Source organism: Anopheles coluzzii, chromosome 2 (genome assembly GCF_943734685.1).
Source record: "Anopheles coluzzii chromosome 2, AcolN3, whole genome shotgun sequence".
NCBI classification, from domain to species: domain Eukaryota; kingdom Metazoa; phylum Arthropoda; class Insecta; order Diptera; family Culicidae; genus Anopheles; species Anopheles coluzzii.
Genome location: NC_064670.1, coordinates 68,380,085 through 68,406,327, shown reverse-complemented (window position 1 = coordinate 68,406,327; position 26,243 = coordinate 68,380,085). Strand labels below are relative to the sequence as shown.

At 38.9% G+C, this 26,243-nt stretch overlaps 1 protein-coding gene across 1 annotated transcript; it reads left to right on the top strand.

Annotated features, from left to right (window-relative positions):
- The first annotated feature begins 4,621 nt into the window (after positions 1–4,621).
- Positions 4,622–7,250, top strand: LOC120952895 (uncharacterized). Its single transcript, XM_040372465.2, has 2 exons — positions 4,622–6,313; positions 6,388–7,250. The coding sequence occupies exons 1-2, from the start codon at positions 5,147–5,149 to the stop codon at positions 6,391–6,393; spliced, it is 1,173 nt and encodes a 390-aa protein (XP_040228399.1). The 5' UTR covers positions 4,622–5,146; the 3' UTR covers positions 6,394–7,250.
- The last annotated feature ends 18,993 nt before the right edge of the window (positions 7,251–26,243 follow it).

Genomic DNA, 26,243 nt, shown 5'->3' with positions numbered 1-26,243 from the left:
GCGTAACCGTTCAAATAGACATAGTGCGAAAACGTCGCGCGCGAAGATGTCTCGCGCGAAAAAAGTAGCTTAATTTGTAAACAGAGCTACTCGTCTCGCACGACATTCCTGCTTCGTCCGAAACAATCGGAATATTCAGTTTGTTATGAGCCAGACTGATTTAGAGTGCAAATAAATAAATAAAAAACTCAAATTAACTTATTTTTTGTGTTTTAAAATAAAATGTAAGTAAACTAGGTAAATTGAGCTACTTTGATCTATATAGAGTAAAATTTTTAGCTACTTTTTGTCCCGCGAGAAATTCTCGCTCTATGTCTATTAGAACGGTAACACATAATGAATGCCTACTCCAATCCATTCCACAGCTTGTTTGTAACCAAGGTATATGTAGGATAAGTAGAAAATCGAGGAACAAGGTGTATCCGCAAGATGTATGTATTAAGAGGGTAAAGTCTTGTCGCATTTGTCTGATCAAAATGATTGAGAATTGTTACCGTAGCAATAGACGATGCGCAATCTCAGATTACGCATGTATGTATCTGTCAAACGGATCGGTTAGATATATTTATCTGTCAAACAAATTAATAATCTCGACCATATAATCTTGAAAATTTATGCGCAATCTTGGCGCAATCTGAAAATGCATAGTGGGTATAGGGACTAGGTGGCTTTAGAGGTTTGGCGGGAAGGCCATATTGGACGAACGAATGACAGGAGGGGATTCGATTGTGATACGTAGTTTTTCACCCATACTACGACACATCAACCAAAACAGCCATTGGAATTCACACGCATACATCAACAAATGATCGAATCCCCTACTGTCATTTCGTTTTCATTTTTCTATAGCACGGCTGTCAAATTGTTCGGGATAAGCCCACCTGTATAATGAACCCACTTTGTGAAAATGTATGGAAATGACGTTTATAGCTCAGGATAGGCTACGTGAAATGTCTTACCGTAGCAATAGACGATGCGCAATCTCAGATTGCGCATATATTTTTCTGTCAAACGGGTCGGTTTGATATATTTATCTGTCAAAAAAAAAATTATATATCTCGGACATATAATCTTGAAAATTTATGCGCAATCTTGGCGCAATCTGAAAATGTATGGAAATGACGTTTATAGCTCAGGGTTGGCTTCGCGAAATGACTTATGTTGTGATAGAATGAATATATGCGCAATCTGAGATTGCGCATCGTGTATTAATACGGTTATGTCAAAATCAAAATGGGTAGAACGGAGGTGTCGTCATACAAAACATTTGGCCATCAAGGCTTTAGAAAAAAGCACAAAACCAGGATCGACGGCAGTTGTCAAAAGCGACGAATGTTGCTGATTTACGGGTATGATAAATGAATTGTTTTCGTTTAATAAATATTTGTATAGCACAACAAACTTGTATTTTACATCCACAATTTATAAATCGGCATTTTCAACGTGATATTGCGGCTGCTGCATGTAAACAAATATCGACGGCTGTTGTCAAACTGAATCTCAAAATGGCAACATGCCAAACGCTAAGAAGACATCTAATCTATATTCCACCTTGGTCAAAATCAAGGACAATGTAGGAACGATTAGGGAAGGAATGTACACACTTAAAAATATTTCACGAGCTCGGTTAAAAAAACTGCCGAAATCGGTCGGCTCTTTCGATTCTTGCTGATATCCCAAGTGCCACAAATCCACTAAACGACCACTAAACGGCTTCTAAACGACTCAAGTTCTCTACCTAAACGGAATATAGAAAGACTTCGTTTAGCAGACGGCAAACGACTCATGCATTCTAAAAATAGCAAAAAAGGTGGTGGCGCTATCTGGTGGGATACCCCAACCAGTTGAGCTTCATCGCTTGGAGGAGAGCTTTCTCATTTCCTCTGTACTGTTGTATGGTTTCGCATTGAAGTTATGCATCGCTAGAACTAGAACGGCGATACGATTGTTTAAATACTAAACTCCAATGGAAACCACCAGCACTGAAGCAAGTGAGATTTGAGTAATGGTCGTTGGTGTTGATACCCGTGTATCTCACCACTCGACCTTTCATATAGATTTTTTCTCACAAAGTTAGAAGGCTATATAGGTCATGATAAGATGAAACTTGTTGAAACACATTGCGAGAAAAGGATAGCAATATAATGATGAGTTGTAATACGCCATCTATTGATCAAACCAATGAAGCTGTGGAGCTTTCATTTTTTTTCTATGGATATTCAATTTTCCAGTCGTTTAAGCTTAATCTGTGGCGCTTGGGATGTCAGTTGAAAAAACCTAGTAGCCGAAAATCAGTACCATTTAAAACTGAAATATCAGTTAAATAAAAATTTGAACCGAAACTCGGCAACACAACATGCCGAACACATACGTTAACACTGCTGTCACCGAGCTAATCCGTCAAAATAACCGAGATTTCAGCTTTACTACTTGGATTAGCCGAGGCTCGGTATTCTATCTGTCATTCACCATTCTGTTAATCTCGTGCTAATGAAACGAAAACCTGTCGGAGTGATGTTGTGATGTAAAATAAAAAATGTAAAAAAAGTGAAAATGAGTCTCTCAGCGTGAAAAAAACGAGAATCAGTAGCGTGCGATCGAGCACAGGTATGGAGCGGGGTTGGGGCTAGGAAACTCCATCAGCGCACGCAACCAGTACTCTTCAGAGCGTCGCTCGGAGCAGTCCCTATTTAAGAATCAGATGTGGAAGCTAATCCGGTTGGTTCAACCGTTCAGACTTCCAGGATTCATTTCCGGTCACCTACACGAGGTAAGTATCAACACTCGATCACAAGAAATCTAAAAAGGGTTCACTCAGACTTGTTTCACTCTGCCCGCTTTACAGAACCGTGCCTGTCCCAGTGCCCGCTCCTTGTCCGGCTCATTTTCCTGTACCGGTACCACATCCAAACGCTGTGCCCCATCCGGCGGTTGAATCGGCGCCTGTCCCAACGCTTTCCATCACATCAAAAAAACCCATTTGATACGCAAATAAAATCACTAAAATAAAAATAAAATGTTTTTATATTTAGCCGAAATTTCGATTTGCTCTAACCGAAAATCTCGGTTAAACGTAAACGTCAAAACAAAATGACATTAACCGAGATGTCGGCAACAAAAATTTAACCGAGATCTTTGCCGAGATCTCAGTTGTGCAGATCTCGGCAAAAATTAACCGAGATTCGTCAAAATTTTTTAAGAGTGTAGGAAGTATTAGGGCCGTGTCTGTGCTTCATCGCATGCGATTTTATCGCACGTGCTGTCAAACGCTTTTTCGTATAATATCGTGATTATTTGGATGATTTTAATATCATAACGATTATGAAAAATTAAGTTGAGATAGTTCCTACAAACAACCACACATTTAGCTTGGCCGATAAAATCGGATACGGTGTCCGACGAAATAAAAAAAGTTGATTCCGTCGTACACACTTAAAAATATTTCACGACCTCGGTTAAAAAAACTGCCGAAATTCGTCGGCTCTTTAGATTCTTGCTGATATGTCAGTTAAAAATTTCCCATTGCCGATAATCAGTACCATTTAAAACTGAAATATCAGTTAAACAAATATTTTAACCGAAACTCGGCAACACAACATGCCGATTACGTACGTTAACACTGCTGTCACCGAGGTCATCCGTCAAAATAACCGAAATTTCGGCTATGCTATTTGAGTTAGCCGAGGCTCGGTTTTCTATCTGTCATTCATCATTTTGTCGATGCAGAAACCTTCCGGAGTGATTTTGTGTTATAAAATTAATAGTGTGAAAAATAAACGAACATATGACACCCAGCGTGAAGAAACCGATCATCAGTAGCGTACGATGGGACACGGGTGGCCTAGGAAGCTCTGTCAACGCACGTAGCCAGTGCACATAAGATCGTCGCTCGAAGCAGTCCTTATCCAAGGATTACCGGATGCTAGTCCGATTGGACCAACCTTTGCCGGCCCGTTCGGACTTCCAGGTTTCATTTCCAGTTACCTTCACGAGGTAAATATCCAAATACTCGACCACATGACTTCCAATCAAGGTTCACTCAGGCTTGTTTCACTCTGCCCGCTTTACAGAACCGTGTCTGTACCGGTGCCCGCTCTATGCCCGGCCCATCTTCCTGCACCTTTAATACATCCAGACGCTGTACACCATCTGGTGTTGTACCGGCGGCCGTCCCTGCGCTTCCCATCCCACCACAACTCTCATTATTTGGGGGTGGGGAGGTGACTTCCTGCCGTCCAACTACAGATAAGATGGTGGTATCATGCTGCAGAAAATGTACATCGGCAATCAGCATCGGCTCTGGCTGTTATGGCTGTGGCTCAATAAATAATTGTGTTTGTTTTTATAACTCAAACTAACTTTTTACGCAAATAAAACCACTAAAATTAAAAAAAGATTGTTTTTATAATTAGCTGAAATCTCGGATTGCTCTAACCGAAAATATCGGTTAAACGTAAACGTCAAAACAAAATGTCAATTGCATTTTTAACCGAGATTTCGGCAACAGAAATTTAACCGAGATCTTTGCCGAGATCTCAGTTGTGCAGATCTCGGCAAAAATTAACCGAGATTCGGCAAACATTTTTAAGTGTGTACGACGAAATCGCACGTCCGACCAAGGATAATGTATTTAGAAGGTTGATTTTTATCGCTTTTGCTGGGCGACATTGTGGGGGACATCTGTCATTCTCTGCATACAAATTTCATTACCCCGCACCAGCCCTCTCCGATTTTTATACCGGAGCCAAGGTGGATTAAAAATATCAGGTGGTGGATTAAGGCCTTTGGAGGGTCGCCATAGTTGAGGGACTTTACGTCATTTTTGAACCGTTAACCATTGGTTTCCGCACACTAAGCTTAGCAAATAGAACATATTTCTTTGTTATTGTAGAAATTAGAAATTCGAATTTGTATATACCTCACACATACACCTTGACATCCTTACACATACACCTTTTCTATATGTACATCTTGTTTGTGCGATCACACCTAGGTTTAAGTATCTCAGGCAATACTGTCAAATAGAGATGTCATTCGTGATTGAGCGCTAAAACAGAAAACACGCAATTCTTCAGCCTTCAGTTAATTCTTCCGAAATTAAGAAAGATTACAATTCAGAAGTGGGATAAACCGTTTGTGCCGAAAAATGCTTACAAAAGAGGAACTTCTTTGTGCTTTGGAAGTTGCTAACATCGAAGTGCCTCCGAAAGCAACTTTACCACAACTACGCATGTTGTACGAGCAAAGTGTACCGAAAAACAAAATGGAGGAACAATCAACCCAGAATTTCATTCCTCAAAGAGTGTGTGCAGATGAAGACGAAGTGACGAATAATGGAAACCACGTTGCAGCAGCCGCCATCTTGATGAAAGACAAAGCTGCTCCGACATCTTCGACGCAAGGTGCTTCATTCGACGCAACTTCTCATCAATTGGAATTAATGGCGCTACGAGCAAAAATTATGGAAATGGAACAGCGGCAGACGTTTACGGATGGTCGATTGGTTCATCCCGAGGAGTTGAAACATTTGATACCGGAATTTTCTGACGGCCTCGGTATCAATAAGTGGATCAATACGATTCGCTACAATAGCGAATTATATGGATGGCAGGATCGCACGATGCTTTTATATGCAGGCAGTCGGTTGACTGGAGCAGCAAGCGAATGGTACAATGGCTTTCGTAACACTTTGAAGACATTCGACGAATTCGCTGACACAATTAAAAAGGCTTTTCCTGATCGCTGTAACGAAGCCGTTATTCATAGCCAATTAGCATCGGTCTACAAGAAAATTTCTGAGTCGTACACAAGCTATGTATACCGAGTAAATGCGCTGGGAATGTCAGGCCACGTGAGTGAGGAGGCTATCATAACTTATGTCATCAGAGGACTTTCTCGTGACCCTCTCTATGATAGCCTTGTGACCAAGGATTACCGCGATATTTACGACCTGATTGACAACATTAAGCGATATGAATCCCATCTTCTGTTGCGCAAAAACCCAGAACGCCGCAGCCCATCTCACATCAACACCATTTCCCCGAGACCGATTCCACCAAGACAAACGACGACAGAACCTCTTCGATGTTATAACTGCTCGAATCATGGACATCATTCATCGCAATGCACACAACCTCGCCGAGCTCCGGGTTCCTGTTTCCGATGTGGTAGCACATCACATGTCATTCGCAACTGTCCTGTCCCAGATAGACGTCAACTAACGGTTGCTGCGGTACAGGGCAACGACAATGAAACAGCGCATCTAGATTCTGGGGAAAATGGAAACTTCGTTCAACTTGAGGCCTATCAGGAGGTAAGTGTAGCTTTTAAGAGAAACAATGTTTGGAGCCCAGGGTTAATTATAACATCTCTTTTTGATTCCGGTAGCTCTAAAAGCTTCATAAATGAAGCCATTGTTCCGGTTACAAAACTAAGCGCTCCCCAACCAAGTGGATTTCGAGGAATAGGAAATGTGAATTTACAAACTCTTGGAACAGTACAGCTAAAACTTAGTTTTCGTAATCAAACATTCATTCACAATTTCTATATTTTACCAAAAAGCTACATGTCCCTATCCATGATAGTAGGGAGAGATTTGTTATCAGAATTTAACATCACACTCGCTCAATTCCGTAAACATTACAGCAAACTTATGCTGATGAATTTAAATAAAGATAAAATTCTGAACTTAAAAAACCGGGTTTTTACCATAAGCTCCAAACGTTGGGTCTTTTACGTAGTTCGATCCAGGCTCCCTTACCAGAGGTATGCAAAGATTCGAAATTGTCCGATCCCAATATTTCTTCAAAATTCATTTCGATATCAGACAAATCTGAACATAAACAACAATATGACACAACTTTTTCTGAAATGTGTTCTATAAATATTAGCGATGAGGCTAGCACTATAAATGTTGGAGAACATCTTTCTAAAGAACAAGGCATTGCTTTAAGATCAATAGTGTCCAATAATTACATTAATTTTCCGGATAAACATATAATACCATCTGCTCATAAAATGCGAATTAGCTTAACTCATGATACTCCTATTTTCACAAAGCCTAGACGACTTTCTTTCGATGAAAGGAATAAAGTAAAAGTCATTGTGAAGGATTTATTAGAGAAAAATATAATAAGACCCAGTAACTCTCCTTATGCTTCCGCACTGGTACTCGTTAGGAAGAAAAATGGCGAAATTCGTAAGTGTGTCGACTACCGACCTCTTAATAAAGTAACAATCCGCGACAACTACCCGCTTTCACTCATAGAGACGTGCCTAGAACACTTGGGCAATAAAAAATTCTTTACGTTACTAGACCTAAAGAGTGGTTTTCATCAAGAAGCAATGGACGAGGATTCAATTAAATTCACAGCGTTTGTTACTCCAGACGGCCAGTACGAGTACACGCGTATGCCCTTCGGATTAAAAAACGCGCCAGCTGAATTTCAGCGTTTCATTAATACAATTTTGCGGAAATTCATCGAGAATGAAAAGCTGGTTGTATACATTGACGACATTCTCATAGCTTCTCAAGACTTTAAAGAACATCTTGAAATAGTTAGTGAAGTTTTGCATACTCTACGAAATAATGGGTTGGAGCTACGGCTTGATAAATGTAAGTTTGCTTACGATGAATTGGATTACTTAGGATACAAGGCCAATCATTCAGGTATATGTCCTAGCGATAATCATGTAAAAATTATCAAAAACTATCCTGTTCCTCAGAACACAAAACAGGTACAACAATGTTTAGGTCTTTTTTCGTTTTTCCGGAGGTTTGTTCCACATTTCTCTAGTATTGCAAAACCACTTACTAATCTTTTGAAAAACAATGTTCCATTTATTTTTGATGATGAGTGTAAAAAAGCATTTGAAACACTCCGAGATAAATTGATAGTAGCTCCGGTGCTTGCCATATACGACCCTAAACGCGAAACTGAACTACACTGTGACGCAAGTTCGATAGCTTTTGGTTCTGTGCTTTTGCAAAAACAGGATGATGGTAGATATCACCCTATTTCGTATTTTTCCAAAACCACTTCGGCTGATGAAGCTAAATTGCACAGCTACGAGCTTGAAACATTGGCCGTTATATATGCGCTCAAACGTTTCCATACCTATGTACACGGCATTCCAATAAAGATAGTGACTGATTGTAATTCTCTGGTAGAAACGCTTAAAAATAGAAATTCGTCCGCAAAGATAGCACGTTGGTCACTGTTCCTGGAGAATTATAATTACATTATTCAACATCGCCCTGGACTAGCAATGAGTCATGTAGACGCATTAAGCCGACTGGAACATTTGGCTGCCTTCGATGATGTTGATATTGACTTCCAAATACGTGTAGCTCAGGCTAGGGATCCGCTTATCCAAACTCTGAAAAAAGAGTTAGAGACGACGGATGTCGAAGGTTACCAATTACAAGACGGTATTGTATTCAAACGATCACCTTCTAATAGGCTAAAATTATACGTGCCAACAGAAATGGTTAATAATCTGATACGATCAATACACGAACAAATAGGTCATTTGGGAGCCGAAAAATGTTGCAACCAAATAGATCAGAATTATTGGTTTCCTAACAGAAAAACACGGATAATAAACTTTATAAATAACTGCTTGAAGTGCATTATTCACTCTGCTCCATCTAGAGTAAATAATCGGAACCTTCATAGCATCCAAAAAGAACCTTACCCATTTGATACCTTGCACATTGACCATTTTGGACCGCTACCTACATCATCTTTAAAGAAAAAATACTTATTGGTAGTAATAGACGCATTTACGAAATTCGTTAAATTGTATCCAACAACTTCCACTAGTACAAAAGAGGTGTGCAATGCTCTAAAACAATATTTCTCTTACTACAGTCGACCTAAAAGAATAATTAGCGATCGAGGTACATGCTTTACTTCAGCCGCATTTTCCAATTTCCTTTCTTCTCGCGGAATTAGCCATGTGTTGAATGCCACAGGATCACCACAAGCTAATGGTCAAGTGGAAAGGGTCAATCGCATTATTCGTCCCATATTGAGCAAATTATCAAATCAGACCGACCATGTAGATTGGGTGACCCATTTGCTATCTACAGAATACGCTCTTAATAATACCATTCATTCGTCCACTCGTTTTTCCCCTTCTATGCTATTGTTTGGTGTTAACCAACGAGGCCCTTCAGTAGATATATTGACCGAATATTTAGAAGACAAAAACAAAGCATTTTCAGATTTAGAAACTATACGTGCAGAAGCATCATTCAATATTTTAAAATCACAACAAAATAATGAGAACAACATGCTAAACACCATCGCCCTGCTCCCGTATTCAATGAAGGAGAGTTTGTTGTAATTAAAAATGTAGATAACACACCAAATTCAAACAAAAAACTCATTGCCAGATATAAAGGTCCATACGTTATCCACAAACGTTTACCTAATGACAGATATGTTATACGTGATATCGATGGAATACAAATGACGCAAATACCATATGATGGAGTGTTGGAGTCGGACAAGTTGAGAAGATGGATAGTGCCTCTGGGGGGAGCTTGATCGGAATATGTTCATAAAGCTACACTTAAGATTAAGGGTAGGGCTATACATATGCAGGAAAAATTGAGGTCAATTTCTCGTCAGGATGGCCGAGCTGTAGAAATTAGAAATTCGAATTTGTATATACCTCACACATACACCTTGACATCCTTACACATACACCTTTTCTATATGTACATCTTGTTTGTGCGATCACACCTAGGTTTAAGTATCTCAGGCAATACTGTCAAATAGAGATGTCATTCGTGATTGAGCGCTAAAACAGAAAACACGCAATTCTTCAGCCTTCAGTTAATTCTTCCGAAATTAAGAAAGATTACATTATTATGTGCATTTTTGTGTGTCTATTGATTTTACCGAAAAAATGAGATATATTAACAAAAGATTTGATGATTTGTTTAAGCACAAAATTTAAAATCATGTGAGTAAGAATTCTAATCTCGCGTAAATTGTCCATGCGGCTCGTCGATAATAAGGAATCAATGTGAAAATTGAAAAAATAATGGTTTTCTTAATTTTTATCTCCAAAAATGTGGAATAAAACAAAATAACACACTTTAATCCATGTTTTAATGTTTAATAAGAACTCGCAAAGTCCAAAATATATTTTTAAAGAATATTTAATCGAAAAAATTGGGTAGATAAATTAAATGAACAAATTTAATAAATGTAAACAAAGTTTGAATCCTGGGGACCTTACGTCAAATGACGAATTGTCAAAATGCACTAGAGTCCACCACCTGATATTTTTAAATCCACCTTGTTACGGAGCCCCCGGAAGAGATATGTCAAGTCGAGAAATGTCATTTTGCTCTGAACAAGGTGGAATATAGAGCAAGGATAATGTATTTAGAAGGTTGATTTTTATCGCTTTTGCTGGGCGACATTGTGGGGGACATCTGTCACTCTCTGCGTACAAATTTCATTACCCCGCACCAGCCCTCCCCGATTTTTATACCGGAGCCCCCGGAAGAGAAATGTCAAGTCGAGAAATGTCATTTTGCTCTAAACAACTTAACCTTGTCATTTATTACACCTTGATATAGAGGAGGTGTCTTCTTAGCGTTTGGCATGTTACCATTTTGAGATTCAGTTTGACAACAGCCGTCGATATTTGTTTACAGGCAGCAGCCGCAATATCACGTTGAAAATGCTGATTTATAAATTGTGGATGTAAAATACAGGTTTGTTGTGCTATACAAATATTTATTAAACGAAAACAATTCATTTATCATACCCGTAAATCAGCAACATTCGTCGCTTTTGACAACTGCCGTCGATCCTGGTTTTGTGCTTTTTTCTAAAGCTTTGATGGCCAAATGTTTTGTATGACGACACCTCCTTTCTACCCACTTTGCTGAATAACTTCACCTAGTCATTAATAACCAAAGTGGGTAGAAAGGACCCAAGCGCCACAGATTAAGCTTAAACGACTGGAAAATTGAATATCTATTGAAAAAAAATGAAAGCTCCACAGCTTCATTGGTTTGATCAATAGATGGCGTATTACAACTCATCATTATATTGCTATCCTTTTCTTGCAATGTATTTCGACAACCTAAGCGCCACAGATTAAGCTTAAACGACTGCAAAATTGAATATCCATAGAAAAAAAATGAAAGCTCCACAGCTTCATTGGTTTGATCAATAGATGGCGTATTACAACTCATCATTATATTGCTATCCTTTTCTTGCAATGTGTTTCGACAAGTTTCATCTTATCTTACTTTATCTTTTATATTCATTGTACCTATATAGCCTTATAACTTTCTGAGCAAAAATCTATATGAATGGTCGTGTGGTCAGATACGTGGGTATCAACACCAACGACCATTAGCGGAATCGGGGCAAGTGTGCCATACGGGGCAAGAGTGCCATCTAGCATTTTTCCTTAAAAACTTTAGTTTAATGATCAATTGTGTATACAGTTGGTTCCTTTCCAATGACTAGATATACTGAGCCGAATTTCATATAGACCAATCGATATTCCCCATTGTTTTGAACTGATTTATATTGAGTTTCAAAATTGAGCAGAATATTATAATTTTTTAATCCAACCAAATAAGCTCTCAAAAATCATGCGAACAATCAACCGAGAAAATATTTACACCACCGTATAGCTAAGAAAACGTGAAATTTTTTTTGGGGTTAGTTGAAAAAAACTTTCTTTTTGTCACTGAAAAATTCAATTTCAAAAAAGTTACAACTTTTGGGGCAAGTGTGCCATCTCTGTTTGGGGCAAGTGTGTCACCATCTTTCATAGGCGCGAGCTGTCAAAAATGTAAACATTGTTGTAGCGTGCTGCGGAATGGTGCGCTATTGTGAGCGGATTCCACCCCAGAAAAACAGAACAGTAACAAACCATACTAAGGTACAGTTGGTGGTCAAAAAGGGTTCATTGGTGACTCAAGACATGTAGGAATACATACACTAGTGGTACAAACGTAATAATTTCCAATTATCTAAGAAATACGGTTATTTAACCAGGTGGCCGTCCTGCCCCATACGAGTGGCACTCTTGCCCCATAGCCCAAAAAACAACGTCTTTTTGGACCCTTTTTAAAACGCTTCAAAAACTGTTTTATTTGCACTTTTTTCAAGCGAAGCTCATTTATAAGTGAGGAAATAGATGTAAAATGGTTATGAGATTTAAATCGGCTTTTGAAAAACACGTTTTAGTGAGTTATAACTTGAAATGCTTAAGATGGCACACTTGCCCCAAGTTCCGCTACTCAAATCTCACTTGCTTCAGTGCTGGTGGTTTCCGTTGGAGTTTAGTATTTAACACTAGAACCGCCGATGGGACTTTTTTGTCCCATCGCACTCGAAAAAGGTGTGTTATTCCGCTTGCCGTCGTGACAAACCATTGAAATTTTCTGACTTTTATTTATTTTGAACGAACTTTCGAATGCGCTAATAAAAATAATTGTATTCCATATGGTTCTTTAAAAAAATCATTTTTATCCTAGAACCGCCATATGGGACATTTTTGTCCCATAAGCAAATTTAATTGTGATGGCTGGCATCCCTGCTGTCAACGAGTGAGGGGTGTGCTTCTGCAAGTCTGGCAGCACTGGCGTGTACGCATTTTGTGACAAGGCATGTCAATACGAATAGAACAATAAAAGTGCGCGAAAGTATTTAACTACATACGTGCTTTTACTCTTGCTTACTACGTGCTTATGTTTTCGCTATATTCAATCGGCTAGTCCATAAAAGCATTCTACCGTACACTCTAGCGCAATTTTATTAGTAGCACTGGTTCGTCGTCTTATAAAGATTTATTATACCTAATTATGGAGTTTATTAATTATTTTATCACATGAAACCCTTAGAAAATAATAAACATGTCTAAATATGTACACATAATGAATGGGACAAAATTGTCCCATATGGCGGTTTTAGTAAGGTTGAAAAGTCCGGCGGTTCTAGTGTTAAACAATCGTATCGCCGTTCTAGTTCTAGCGATGCATAACTTCAATGCGAAACCATACAACAGTACAGAGGAAATGAGAAAGCTCTCCTCCAAGCGATGAAGCTCAACTGGTTGGGGTACAGTATCGGACAGAAAGATAGGGCATTGGGTTTTTAACGCACCGTGCACCCGTTGGGCCAAGTTTATGTGTGGTTTGTATGTGTTTGTGTTTGTGTGTGTATTTATGTGTGTGTATGTGTGTGTATGTGTGTGTGCATGTGTGTGTGTGTGTGGATGTATGTTTGAATGTGTATTGATGTGTTTGTTTGTTTCACAAGTAGGTCGTTTCGGATAGATTTGTAAGTAGCTTTTTTGTGTTTTGGGTTAGGTTTTTGGTGTGATAAGCAGGACCACCGCCCTCGCGATCAGTGTGTTTTCGATATATTAACAATGTTACGGTCTTCTTTCGCCGTGGTCTTCTGAGGACGTCCGGTTGACTTGCGCGTTTCGGTTGTCCAAGCGCGTTTCAGTTGTCTAAGCACGTTTCGGTTGTCCGAAGCGCGTTTGCCACAAAAGTGCGCGATCGTTCCATTACGAACTCGATCCTTTTGCGCTTAATGCCAGCAGCAGCCATTCGCTTTTACATATGGCGCTGATAATCGGTACAACGTTTACCTTGACCCATTGTTACTAACATTGCTTGCTTGGACCGTCAAGAACGCGCTGGTTAAAAACTTGGACACGGCTGATCCCGTGCTCTGCCTGCGTTCTACTTCTATACGCGATGAATTACATCGTTGTCGAGCAGCGAAAACATCGCATGGATAAAAACTATCATTGAGTACGCGAGTAAGCGTCTTCCCTTCAAAATCGAGAACAGAATACTGCCGCGCTCATGAAACAAAACGCCCATTGAAAAGAACAACTGCGCGCCAGCTCAATGCACGCACAAAGTTTACCATTCGCACACAACGTGCAACGCAGAGATGCACGAAGGCCTTTCAATGGCGTGCACTGGAGAAACACCTGTGAGAGAATGCCGAGTTCATTGCTATAGTGCGTGTGTCCATTTCGCACCGGTGTCGCATTCACATTCATGAAACAGCACACCTGCGTTTTCGTCCGAGGAACAAGGGCTGCTGTCGATGCAAACTTTAGTTTTTATCCAAGTGTAAACGAACAATGTTTCACATGATAACACACATAATAAGAACAATTTCAACGCAATATGACATCATGGCAAGCTATGTTTTTCAGACACAAACCCGCGCACTTGCAAATACACATTAAAAAGCACACTCACTTTCTACTACTACACACACACACACATGCACACACACACACACACATACACACACACACACACACACACTCACACACATACACACACACATACACACATACACACACACAAACACAAGTAACGTGGCAAAACAAGTGCACGGTGCATTGAAAAAAAAGGGTCCTATCTTAATGTCCGATACTGTATCCCACCAACAGAGAGCGCCACCAGCTTTTTTGCTATTTTTAGAATGCATGAGTCGTTTGCCGTCTGCTAAACGAAGTTTTTCTATATTCCGTTTAGGTAGAGAACTTGAGTCGTTTAGAAGCCGTTTAGTAGTCGTTTAGAGGATTTGTAACACTTGGGGAGGAGCCCTCGCACCTAAAGTAATGTTTATTCAAAATGGATGGAAACATGGATTGAATAGGTAAAAATTATATTTCATATATACAATTTATTTATAAATATTTTGAATATTTTATATTTTCTAATTATAGAAAATGTTACTCCAATTGAAAGCTTTTGGGATGTTTATGAACTTCCTTCTTTCAGACTATTTTTCATAAATCATAAAGCAACAACGAAAAATATTAAACTTACGATTTACTTGTTATTTAAAAATTAATTCTCGTAGAAATCGATTCATCTAAAATCAATTTTTTTTATCGCAATTTAAAATATCTCCATTGCCTTATACGAAAAGTGTAAGGCACTGGAGAGAACATGTAAAAACTTACTTAAAGCGAAAAAGAGAGGATTTTGGCGCAAATTTGTCAAAAACCTCCCGCCTGACACTTCGCTACGTGCGTTGTGGACAATGGGTAGAAGGATGTGAAACAGCACAATTACAAATGAGAGCGAAAGATTTTCAGGAGACTGGCTTTTTCAGTTCGCCGAAAGAGTCTGTCCAGATTTCGTTCCAGCGCAGAAATTTGAACAACATGCGCCTTGCAGTGATCCCAGCTTGAATGCACCTTTCTCCATGGTCGAGCTATCCCTAGCTCTCCTTTCTTGCAATAATTCTTCCCCCGGACTGGATAAGATTGGGAGTAGTCTTCTCCGAAACCTTCCAGACGTGGCGAAGAAGCGGGTATTGATGATATTTAACAAAATGATAGATCTCAATATAGTCCAGCAAGAATGGAGAGAGGTGAAAGTAGTCACCATCTTGAAACCCGGCAAACCGTCATCAGAGCACGGGTCTTATAGACCTATATCCCTACTATCGTGCTTGCGCAAATTGTTCGAGAGGATGATTCTTTTTCGATTGGACAACTGGTTGGAGTCTAACAACTAGTTGTCCAGTACCCAATTTGGTTTTCGTAAAGGTAAGGGTACAAACGATTGCTTAGCGCTTCTTGTTTCAGAAATAGAGTTGGCACATACTCGTAAAGAGATGTTGGCCTCTGTATTTCTAGATATAAAAGGGGCATTTGACCCAGTATCGATTAGCATACTAGGTCAAAAACTTCAAAACGCGGGGTTAAGTCCTAAACTTAACACTTACCTTTGCAACCTCCTTTCTGAAAAAGCAATGAATTTCGATAATGGTCTCGCTCAAACAAGACAGATCAGTTATTTTGGACTACCACAAGGGTCCTGTTTGAGCCCTATTTTATACAACTTTTATGTAAATGATATCGATTCATGTCTTGCCCCAAACTGCAACCTAAGGCAATTGGCAGACGACGGTGTTATGTCAGTCGCTAGCAACGACATCGTAGGTCTTCAAAATCCTTTGCAAACCACACTGAACAATCTGGAAACGTGGTCAAACAACCTAGGTATCGAGTTTTCTCCAGAAAAAACTGAAATGCTTATTTTTTCATTCCACTACGATACACCAAAAAATAGGCGTGAGAACGTATACAAACCAAAGTTTGACATATATTTATATGGAGAAAAAATCACGATTGCCCAAACTTTTAGATACCTAGGGGTTTGGTTTGACAGCAAAAATGTGTGGAGGTCACATATAGAACAACTGGCAAGAAAATGTGCCAAAAGAATTAACTTCCTCCGAACAGTCACGGGATTCTGGTGGGGTGCACACCCACTAGATCTCCTAAGACTGTATAAGACAACGATTTTATCCATCTTGGAATATGGTTGCATATGCTTCCATAGGGCATCCAAGACGCATTTAATAAAACTAGAACGCATACAATATCGTTGTCTTAGAATTGCGCTGGGATGTATGAAATCCACCCATAATATGTCCCTAGAAGTGATGTCTGGAGTGATGCCGCTAAAACTACGTTTTGAACAATTATCGCTTCGCCTTCTACTTCGTTCCACAGTATCTAATCCACTAGTGATTGAAAATTTCAAATCTCTACAAGAGGCAGGTTCTAATTGCAAAATCATGAAGATATATCAGGATTTTGTATCTTTACAGGCTAACCCTAGTGCTTCACAAGCAATCAGCTGCGCCAATCTACCGGAGTCCTACAATTCCCTTTTGGTAACTGATTCCTCTTTGCAAGAGGAAACAAAGAACATACCAAACGATCTTCGCTGGAGGACAATTCCCAGCATTTTTGTGAACAAGTATGGCCATCCCAACGAAAAACATTATTTTACGGACGGATCCTTTTCAGACGTGGGCACGGGCTTTGGTGTACAGTCTGTTCCCGAGTTACGCGGTTTCTGCGTTCCCAGCGAATCCGCGTAACTCGAATATCCGCGTAAGTCGAATTTCACATTTTTTTAATAAAATACTATTGATTTCTCGGAGTTTGTGATTTAATTTAGTACTTTTATATACTTTATTATTTATTTGATATGATTCGTGTAGAAAATTCTAATATTTTTGGCTTTTAAGCGGTTTAAATTTGTTAGCAAAAATGCAATTTTTACCGAACTTGAACCAAATTGTACTGATTTGACATGTGATTTGTCAAATTTAGAAAACTGCGTATCTCCGAATCCGCGTAAGTCGAGAACCGCGTAACTCGGGAACAGACTGTATATAATACATCCAAACAAGCCTTCTTCAAATTGAGACAGCCATGCTGAATATTTGTCGCAGAGTTGGGTGCTATATTTTACGCGTTGCTTCTAATAAGCGCGAGCCCTCCGGATCAATATTATATATTCACTGACAGTCTCAGTGTTGTCGAAACTTTGAAATCCGTGGAGGCAATAAAGGGCTCTGATTACTTTGTTAAAAAATTCTAGAAACACTAAGCTCTTTGTTCAATAAAGCGTTTCGAATATCGCTTGTCTGGCTACCTGCTCATTGCGGAATCCCTGGTAATGAGAGGGCAGATCTCTTGGCCAAACGAGGCGCCTCTGAGGGCGATTCCTTTGAACGATCGATTCAGCCTCACGAATTCCTCCGCTTCCCACAGCAATTATGCATGGCTCGTTGGCACAGCATGTGGGATACCGATGATCTCGGGAGATTTCTTTACTCCATTTCTCCTAGGGTGACACAACGTCCATGGTTTCAAAGCCTACAGACAGATCGTGGATTCATTCGCATGACATCAAGACTCAAATCAAACCACTATGCGATGAATGCACATCTACAACGCATAGGGATCGTCGATACAAATGTATGTAGCTGTGGTAAAGGATTCCACGACATCGACCACGTCATATGGTCATGTGTGGAGTTTGAAACAACAAGACCCGCACTACTTTCGACGGTTCAAGCAATAGGGAGGAACCCTGAGGTCCCAATACGTGACATCCTTGGTCAAAGGGACTACGAATACGCGAGAATTCTGCACAAATATACTAAAGAGGTTGGCATAACCTTATAATCACGTACCGAACTTATATGTTTAGAGACCCAATAAATGTATAGGTATGATCATGTATGGCTTAGGGTGTATGGGCGTTCGTGTGCATGGGTGAGTGTCTGCATGGGTGTGCGTGTGTGCATGTGGATTTTCTTTATATCCACATCTACACACGCATAGCCATGTGGACACTTATTAATTTTCTCGCGCGTACATATTAATCCGGTTATGTATGATTGTACCTATTAGCGTATTTGTTAGTAGTGTAAAACCTCGAATTTTACCAATTTGAATTAAACGTTCAAGTTATAACAAAGGCACAAAATCGCAAAGTAGAAGAATAAACAGAAGGCTGAAGGTGTTGTCAGTACAACGATCCGTAAACGAATGATCTTTATTTTGACATTCAGATTATCGCACAGTTGTCACGGAGATGGTCATATTCTGATCCGGCATATTGGGCTCTATGGTCTTATCAGGGGTCAAATCTCCAGGATATTACAGCTCGGCTATCCTGACAAACAAATTGACCTCAATTTGAGCGGCTTACTGTAGAAATCTTCAATACTTATTGAACAGAGCTGGCATGAGAATAACTCACATACTTTCAATCACAACTGCTTTTCTGACCAACATCTCCTCCGGAAGTCTTGCTGAAGTTTACGGAAGTTACAGCCAAGCATAAGGACGATGATGATATCGAAAGGTGTTGATCCGGAATGATGTCGTCATATGATGCGTAAAGTTGGGTCAATTTCAAGGTGGGTGTCAATTTCAATCACAGCTGCTTTTCTGACCAACATCTCCTCCGGAAGTCTTGCTGAAGTTTACGGAAGTTACAGCCAAGCATGAGGACGATGCTGATATCGAAAAGAACTGATCCTGAATGATGTCGTCATGTGATGCGTGCGGTTGAATCAATCTCATAGTGGGTGTAAGTACTGCTGCCGCTGATCGGCATCTCCTCCAGAAGTCTTGCTGACGTTTACAGAAGTTACAGCCAACCATAAGGACAATGTCGATCAGGATGAACCTGAATACTGAACGACACCACAATGATTGTTGTTCAACAGCTCAGTAGGCTACAATCGATGCCACAGCACTCGAACATGACGCGGCGGTAGAGGGTGGTAGCGGAGTCAATCCATAAAGTGGCGGAAGGCAATACACACGATAAATCGGAGGCGATGACAACACGGCGTGCGGTGCACATGCAATAACAGAAGTGATGCGCGAAGCTTTTCCAGTATTCCAAGTATGAGCGATTATGAAAGAATAACCAGCGGCCGTATTAATACTAAATGGCGTTGTCATTGTCGTGCAAGATGAACAAGATGGCGGCCACACTAAATGCAAGTGCTAGATGGCTGGTGTCTTTGGGGTTGCAGGGATCGATATCGTTGTGCCTGGTGAATCTGGCGTGATCTGGTCTAGCCATGAGGCAAATCGTTGCGTAAACATCGAATTGGCTGCCTATACCGGCAAGCACACACAGAAGCTTCTCGTTTTTGCGCATTGCAATGGCAGATGGTAGCGTCATCTCACACACAAACAAACAAACTCTTCGATACTCAATCTTGTGCCGTGCTGGATTGGACAGAAAAGCAGGTGCAGGCGATAAGACGTATCCCACTTCTGAGATGTAAAACCTCGAATTTTACCAATTTGAATTAAACGTTCAAGTTATAACAAAGGCACAAAATCGCAAAGTAGAAGAATAAACAGAAGGCTGAAGGTGTTGTCAGTACAACGATCCGTAAACGAATGATCTTTATTTTGACATTCAGATTATCGCACAGTTGTCACGGTGATGGTCATATTCTGATCCGGCATATTGGGCACTATGGTCTTATCAGGGGTCAAATCTCCAGGATATTACAGTAGTAACTTTAGTTTGTAGTATATAGTCTACGTTGTATGTTAAATTATGTTTAGTGATCCTCGGGCAATCTGAACACATAACCGACGGTTGGGACAGAAGCTCACCACCATGACGAGCTCAGAGTGGTGATTTAGAGCACCCATCCCATCGCGGAGCACTAGACAACTCGGATGCTGGAAACCATCGCTCACCTAACACCTGTAAAATACGGTGTCGATGCCACATACACCGAATCCCTGCTCCTTTGGTTGGGAATATTGGAATTCCCCATAGACATTATGGAAAGAGAACGGCTGGAAATATTCCCAAGCAACATTTTTACTCAAGTTTTGTCATCCAGGCGACCGACCAGTGTACATTATTTGAATAAAAAATATTTTAAATTGCGAAAAAAAATAATTGGTTTAAGATGAATCGATTTCTACGAGATTTAATTTTCAAATAACAAGTAAATCATAAGTTTGTAACGACCAAGCGTTTTACGGGGGCGGAAGGTTAATTGGCCGTTTTAATAAGATTTAGCACAATTCGGAAGAGCACACAAATAATTATACCCAGAAGTCAGTGGCTTACGTCTGTTCAGTTCAATGTCGCGCCAAGAAGAAAGTTTTTTTTTTAAAGTTAGGTTAATGAAGTTAATAAATACTTGAAAGTATTTCATTATCCTGCTTTGTCAATAACTGGGTAGATAAATAAAAAACCATTTTTTTATTTACCCTTTTTTATGTATAAGATTGTTATAATTATGATTCTTGAAGTTGTAACAACTCTGATTGCTGTTAAAAATGATGGCCTAATAATAATATTATTATTTATTTATACTAATAAATTATCAACGATTTTATCTTTATTAGCGATTGCTGTACTTATTTATGACTGTTCAAAAATTTTAGCTTTTCTTATTATCATATAAAAATAAACAATATTAAGACATGATAATCTGTTAATTTGCTCATCCACGGCGGCTAAAACAAACGTTCAAAAATGCTGCTTGGGTTTGTGATAAACAGGCGTTACGCGTAACGCTAGCGTAACGTAGAGGGCTGAGCCTTACTTTTACCGGATTTCTGTAGTCCAGCGAAATTTAAATGATATAGCCCTAATATTATTTTAACAATATTATATAATTATTATTATTATATTTTTTGTATACTTCGTGCAGCAAGTTCAAAATGTTCTTGTCGCAATATATTCCATTTAAACAATTGGGTGCGGCATATTTTTGAATTATCTGAACAAAATTACCTGTAGTAAAAGAGGGTTTTTCAATTATTATTTTAGAATATTTTAGAAATTGTTTTAACGTTTCTGTACTACTTTCATTAGTTTTTCTAAAATAATTTGATTTCTGAATTCGTTGATCGGTCTTTCTGTACTTGGAATGTAATCATTATCATCTGTGTTAGATGAATGTTGAGTCATTAAGCTTTCAGATACATTAGCATTTATTGCTAGTTCTATTCGTGGAAGTGAGTTAGCGATACTATTTGTAGTTCCTTTTTTGTATGTTATATCGAATTCGAATTCTTCCAGCTCTAATTTCCAACGTAATAATTTCCTATTTAAATCGTTTTTCTGCCTAAGCCATAGTAAAGGTTTATGGTCTGTACGGATTTCAAACTTATTGCCATAAATTTATGGCCTGAAATGTTTTATAGCGTAAATAATGGCGAGTAATTCTTTTTCTGTGGCAGAATATCTACACTCTGTATCATTGAGAGTTTTGGAAGCATACGCGATAGGGTGTTCTTTTGAATCTTCGAAGCTTGATACCCTCCTGCGTCACAATATGTCCCAAAAATTCACATTCCTTTTGCAAAAACCCGCGTTTATCAATTTTAATTTTTAAATTGACCTGTTTCAATCTGCGAAGAACTTTCTGCAAATGTTCGATATGCTGCTGCAGTGAGCATACTGCGTGCACTGCAGCAGCAGCACTACTTGTGAAGTGCATACTGCGAGCTAGCTTGTTTAAGATTTCCACAATATTCGTTATCGGATACTTGTCGTCAATAGTCTTTTCGTTAATTTTACGATAATTAACGACGATTCACCATTGTTTTGCACCATTTGAATCGGGCTTTTTTGGCACGATCCAAATTGGTGAAGTCCACGGAGATATCGAATGCTGGATAATGCCATCAGCAAGCATCTCGTTTATCTGCTTTTGAATTTCAACTTTGTGAATGTGTGGATATCTGTACGATTTGTAATGCACAGGAATCTCATCTACCGTGTTAATAATGTGTTTAACGGATGTAACGCAAGATAGTTTTTCCTTGTCCCTGGGAATAATGGAAATGTTTACATAAAGTACTTTTAACAGATGTTCTTTTTCTTCTTGGTTTAAATTATCCATTTTAATCATATTTTCTATTTCAGTTTTCGAAATAGAATCAGGTGCTTGTACCGTATTGTTAACTTTGGCAATTTTATCGACTTTGAAAGTTGAAAGTTCAGTTGAAAGTACTGTTTGGTAAAAAAGAAAACCATTTTTCTTCCAAAATTGCTTAAAAATGCTGTAATATTGCCATTTTTTGCAACATAAAGTCCTGACGGAATAACGATATCGTTAATGCGAACATCATTGGGCAAATTTGGGTTACTGAATTGGTTTCCACTGTGTGCGTTTCTAGGTTGAGTTGTCGTATCCTCAGGTCTATGCTTGTATTGGAAAAGATAAGTTTATGTTTACCCGTATCCAAAACAGCTTGGAGTTCAGAGAAGCTTTCGTACACTAGAATGCCGTCAAAATAATTATGAAATTTGAACAGAAAAAATGTAACATCCGAATACAACATTTTTGTAACGCCCTTTTAATTCGCGTAATGCGTGCCGTTACTATCTGCTATTGATATTGATTTGCAATTTTTTCCATCGATTGGGGGAATACGTTAGGTGAAATGAAATTTGTATTCGATCAAATATCGACTAAAATTTATGCACATTTTTTATATGTATATGCAATATGTAACAATATGTAAGGCATTCCGTTTACTGCGTTTACCTCTGAGGCAGGGGTGCAAAGACCTCTTGAAAATTTACTCCGTTATCATAGTGCTGTTCAGTATCCTCGCTAGTATGCGTGAATAGTTTTACACCTGTTCTTGTCGTATCGACTTCCATCGGTGAGTGCTGTTGCCTACTACTGTTTAATTTCTCAGAACTATTCGGCTTTCTAATAGTGAATGCGGCGTTCTGTTAGTTCGGCTTTCTAGTGAATGCGTTCGTATTCCGATTTTTTGATGAAGGGTCAAACTGTTTCTGATAAGAAATCTTCGTTTCGACACGAGGTGCTAGTATTTTATTTGTGTGTTGCAGATTTTGAAATTTGAAAAGGAACGAATGTGCAGATTCCAAATATTCGGGTCTAGCAGCTTGCACGTAGCCAAAATATTCTTTATTTAGCCCTTTTATAAAAGCGACTAGACATTCTTGGTCTATAAAATCATTTATATCCTGCCAATGGTTACAATACAAGCCTTTTTTTTCTTGCCAAACACTTGCCTTTTTTCATATCGTGTGCAATTTCTTTTGTACGCTCGTTTGGTAGGTAGCCATGTCTTTTTTTGTCACCGAACGTAGCATTCAACACTTCGATAACCACATCGAATGATGTAGGATTACCGTTCACACATGAACTATCTCTAGCTTTGCCTTCTACTTTATTTATAACTATTTGCTCGTACATAGCGTAAACTGCGGTAGAAACAATCGGCTGATACATGCTCAGTGTTTTTTTCGCTGTGGCAATCCATGATGCCAAATGCATTTTATTTGCATCGAATTATGGAATACTTGTCAAAGGATCAGAAACTTTGAAAAGATCGTTTTGGTAACCACCCGAAGGTCCGGGGGAAGCCAACACGTTTTGTTGCTCAAGCTGTCTGAATAATTCGCCAATTTTTTAATTGGAGAGTATTTAGACGCTGGTCCATGGTCCAAATTAGCCATGAACGTATGGAGATCGGCTAGTTCCATTTTTTGCACAAAAGATAATGCTTTCACTTTCGGAAAGGGTTCGAATCTAGGCATAAGCTTTTAACACAATGCTTATCTCAGTGGGAGGTGCCTATTCTCCGATTGAAATCCTCCAGGGTGTTTTAGTTTACCTGTATATCACCACAAGTCGTCCACAGGTCGGGAGATGGTTAACACCGGATGATAGGGGAAAGCGGGGCAAAATGGGCATGTTAAGCAGTTTACTGAATATTCCATTGAATATGCCACAAAACACAATTATTCATGCATTATTGTATGCCTCCACTATTTATCTATGGATTAAAATTGCCACATAGAATGAAAACAACTTAAAATCATGAAAACAGTGTAAAATAAAAGTTGATGTTTTACGAGAAGCTATTTTGACACGCGGGGTAAAATGGGCATAGCCCTGGGGCAAAATGGGCATATGTAAACAAACTGTGAAACGTCAAAACACTGGGGTAAAATGGGCCACAACAACTGCGCTTAGGTAATGGTCTATGCTTTTGCGCACCGTTTCGTGAATTGTATTTTCGTTCTATCTTTTGTTTTGCTGGTCAGGAAAGCCCTTAAAATTCTTCCAAAAATATGTTATCAAAATTAAAACAGTTTTTACACGTTTAAATCTACAAAATCGATTCTTTTGAAGCTGTGTCTGTTATCATTATTGAGGCGACAAATACAACACCATAGCCTCACCAAACGCCATTTGTCAAAAGTATCTGCCCATTTTGCCCCAAGCGTAACTGCCCATTTTGCCCCACGTGAAGCATTTTTGTATTTTATGTTATATTAGTAAAAATACGCGTTCGATCGCCTTGCTTTCTTCAGACAAATTGTATAGAAATATCATATCTTTAATAATATATAATGTAAAACTTCAACGCATCCCTGTGACACTGGGTTAAGCTTATTTTCGAAGTGACAAAAATTACATCAATATGCTACTAAACCTTATTTTGCACTTTTCTTGGTTATTTGTTGTGTTAGGGTTATGAAACTTACATGGTGTTCATAAAACACTCTAATGAATACATTTTGAGCATTGGAAAGTAGCTTTGTAGTCAAATAATGCTTAAATAGAGGGTGCCCATTTTGCCCCACATGCCCATTTTGCCCCACTTTCCCCTACCAAAAAGTAAATTGCAGGTCTCTGGCTGTTGCAGTGATGTCGCACTTTAATTTGTGTTGCACACATATAACTATATATTACACTATTATGTGACATATATGGGACAACGCCACTCTACGGCTCTTTCATAATGGCATCAAGTCAAAAATTATAAGGATGAATATTTTTAGGAGTTTTCTTCAGTTATTATCGTATATATTAGCATAAAATTAACTTAACTTAAAATATTTTTTGTATTTATAAAGCTGACTAAATATCCTTTTTAAAATGCCTAAACTTATCAAAATCCGTTTATATTTGAAAAAGTTACAAAGGTTCAAAGTTTTCCAAAAAAGTTAAGATTTTTCTGCGTTGTTTTTAACAAGTCTTGATTTTGAGAGGTCTATTCTAGAGAACCAGAAAAGATAAAGAACTCACATTTAGTATTTTTCTTAGTTTAACCCTTAGTATTGAAACCTATTGTTTGGAATTGCGCTATTACAAAGTTAATTTTTTTAATTTCATCCCGGCAAATTCCCATTGCGCTGTGGTACAATCGTCAACCGCATGACATACTATCCGGCTGCTTGGTATTGAATAAGTCTCGAAAGCCTGTAAAAGCATGTCCTAGTGGGACGTTACGCCAAATATTTGGAGAGTTGCCAAAGCAGCTTTGACAGCGCAGATTAGCCGCCACTTAACGATGATGAATTGGCCGCAGCTTCGTTACAAGTCCCGTAAACCGAATCCGAGACGACCATGAGAGAGTTGCAGCCAGTAGCGATCCAAAAGAGCTGCAAGCAACACGGAATCTTTTTTAATGTGTGCGTATGCAATTAGATTAAAATAAAAATTCTAAGCCGGATTAAGGCTACAGTGACATAAACGCGTTGTATTTTGATATTTTTCTTTGTATTTCGATGATTAATTAAAAGAATCCGTGAAAATTCGATCGTGAAGTTCACATGGAGTAAAGAAGAACTTTTCTAACTGTGTGTTTACAACTACTAAAATGTTTGGTTTTTGCTTTAAATATACTGCTGTTGTGTAATGTACAACATGCTTAAAAATGTTTTTATAATTTTTTTACTTTAAAAGAATACAAAAAAACGATTAAACAATAACTACAATGGTTCGAGATGCAAGGCAAGGCGAGATGCAAGGCTCATGGCTAGCAATTGCAATTGGTTGTATTCATTGCATTTTATTGATACATGCGATATGACATTTGGTCCAAGGCTCCAAGGATTGAATAAACCAGTGCTC

Coding starts and splice junctions, on each gene's coding strand:
- LOC120952895 (XM_040372465.2), top strand. CDS start 5,147: ATGCTTACAAAAGAGGAACTTCTTTGTGCTTTGGAAGTTGCTAACATC.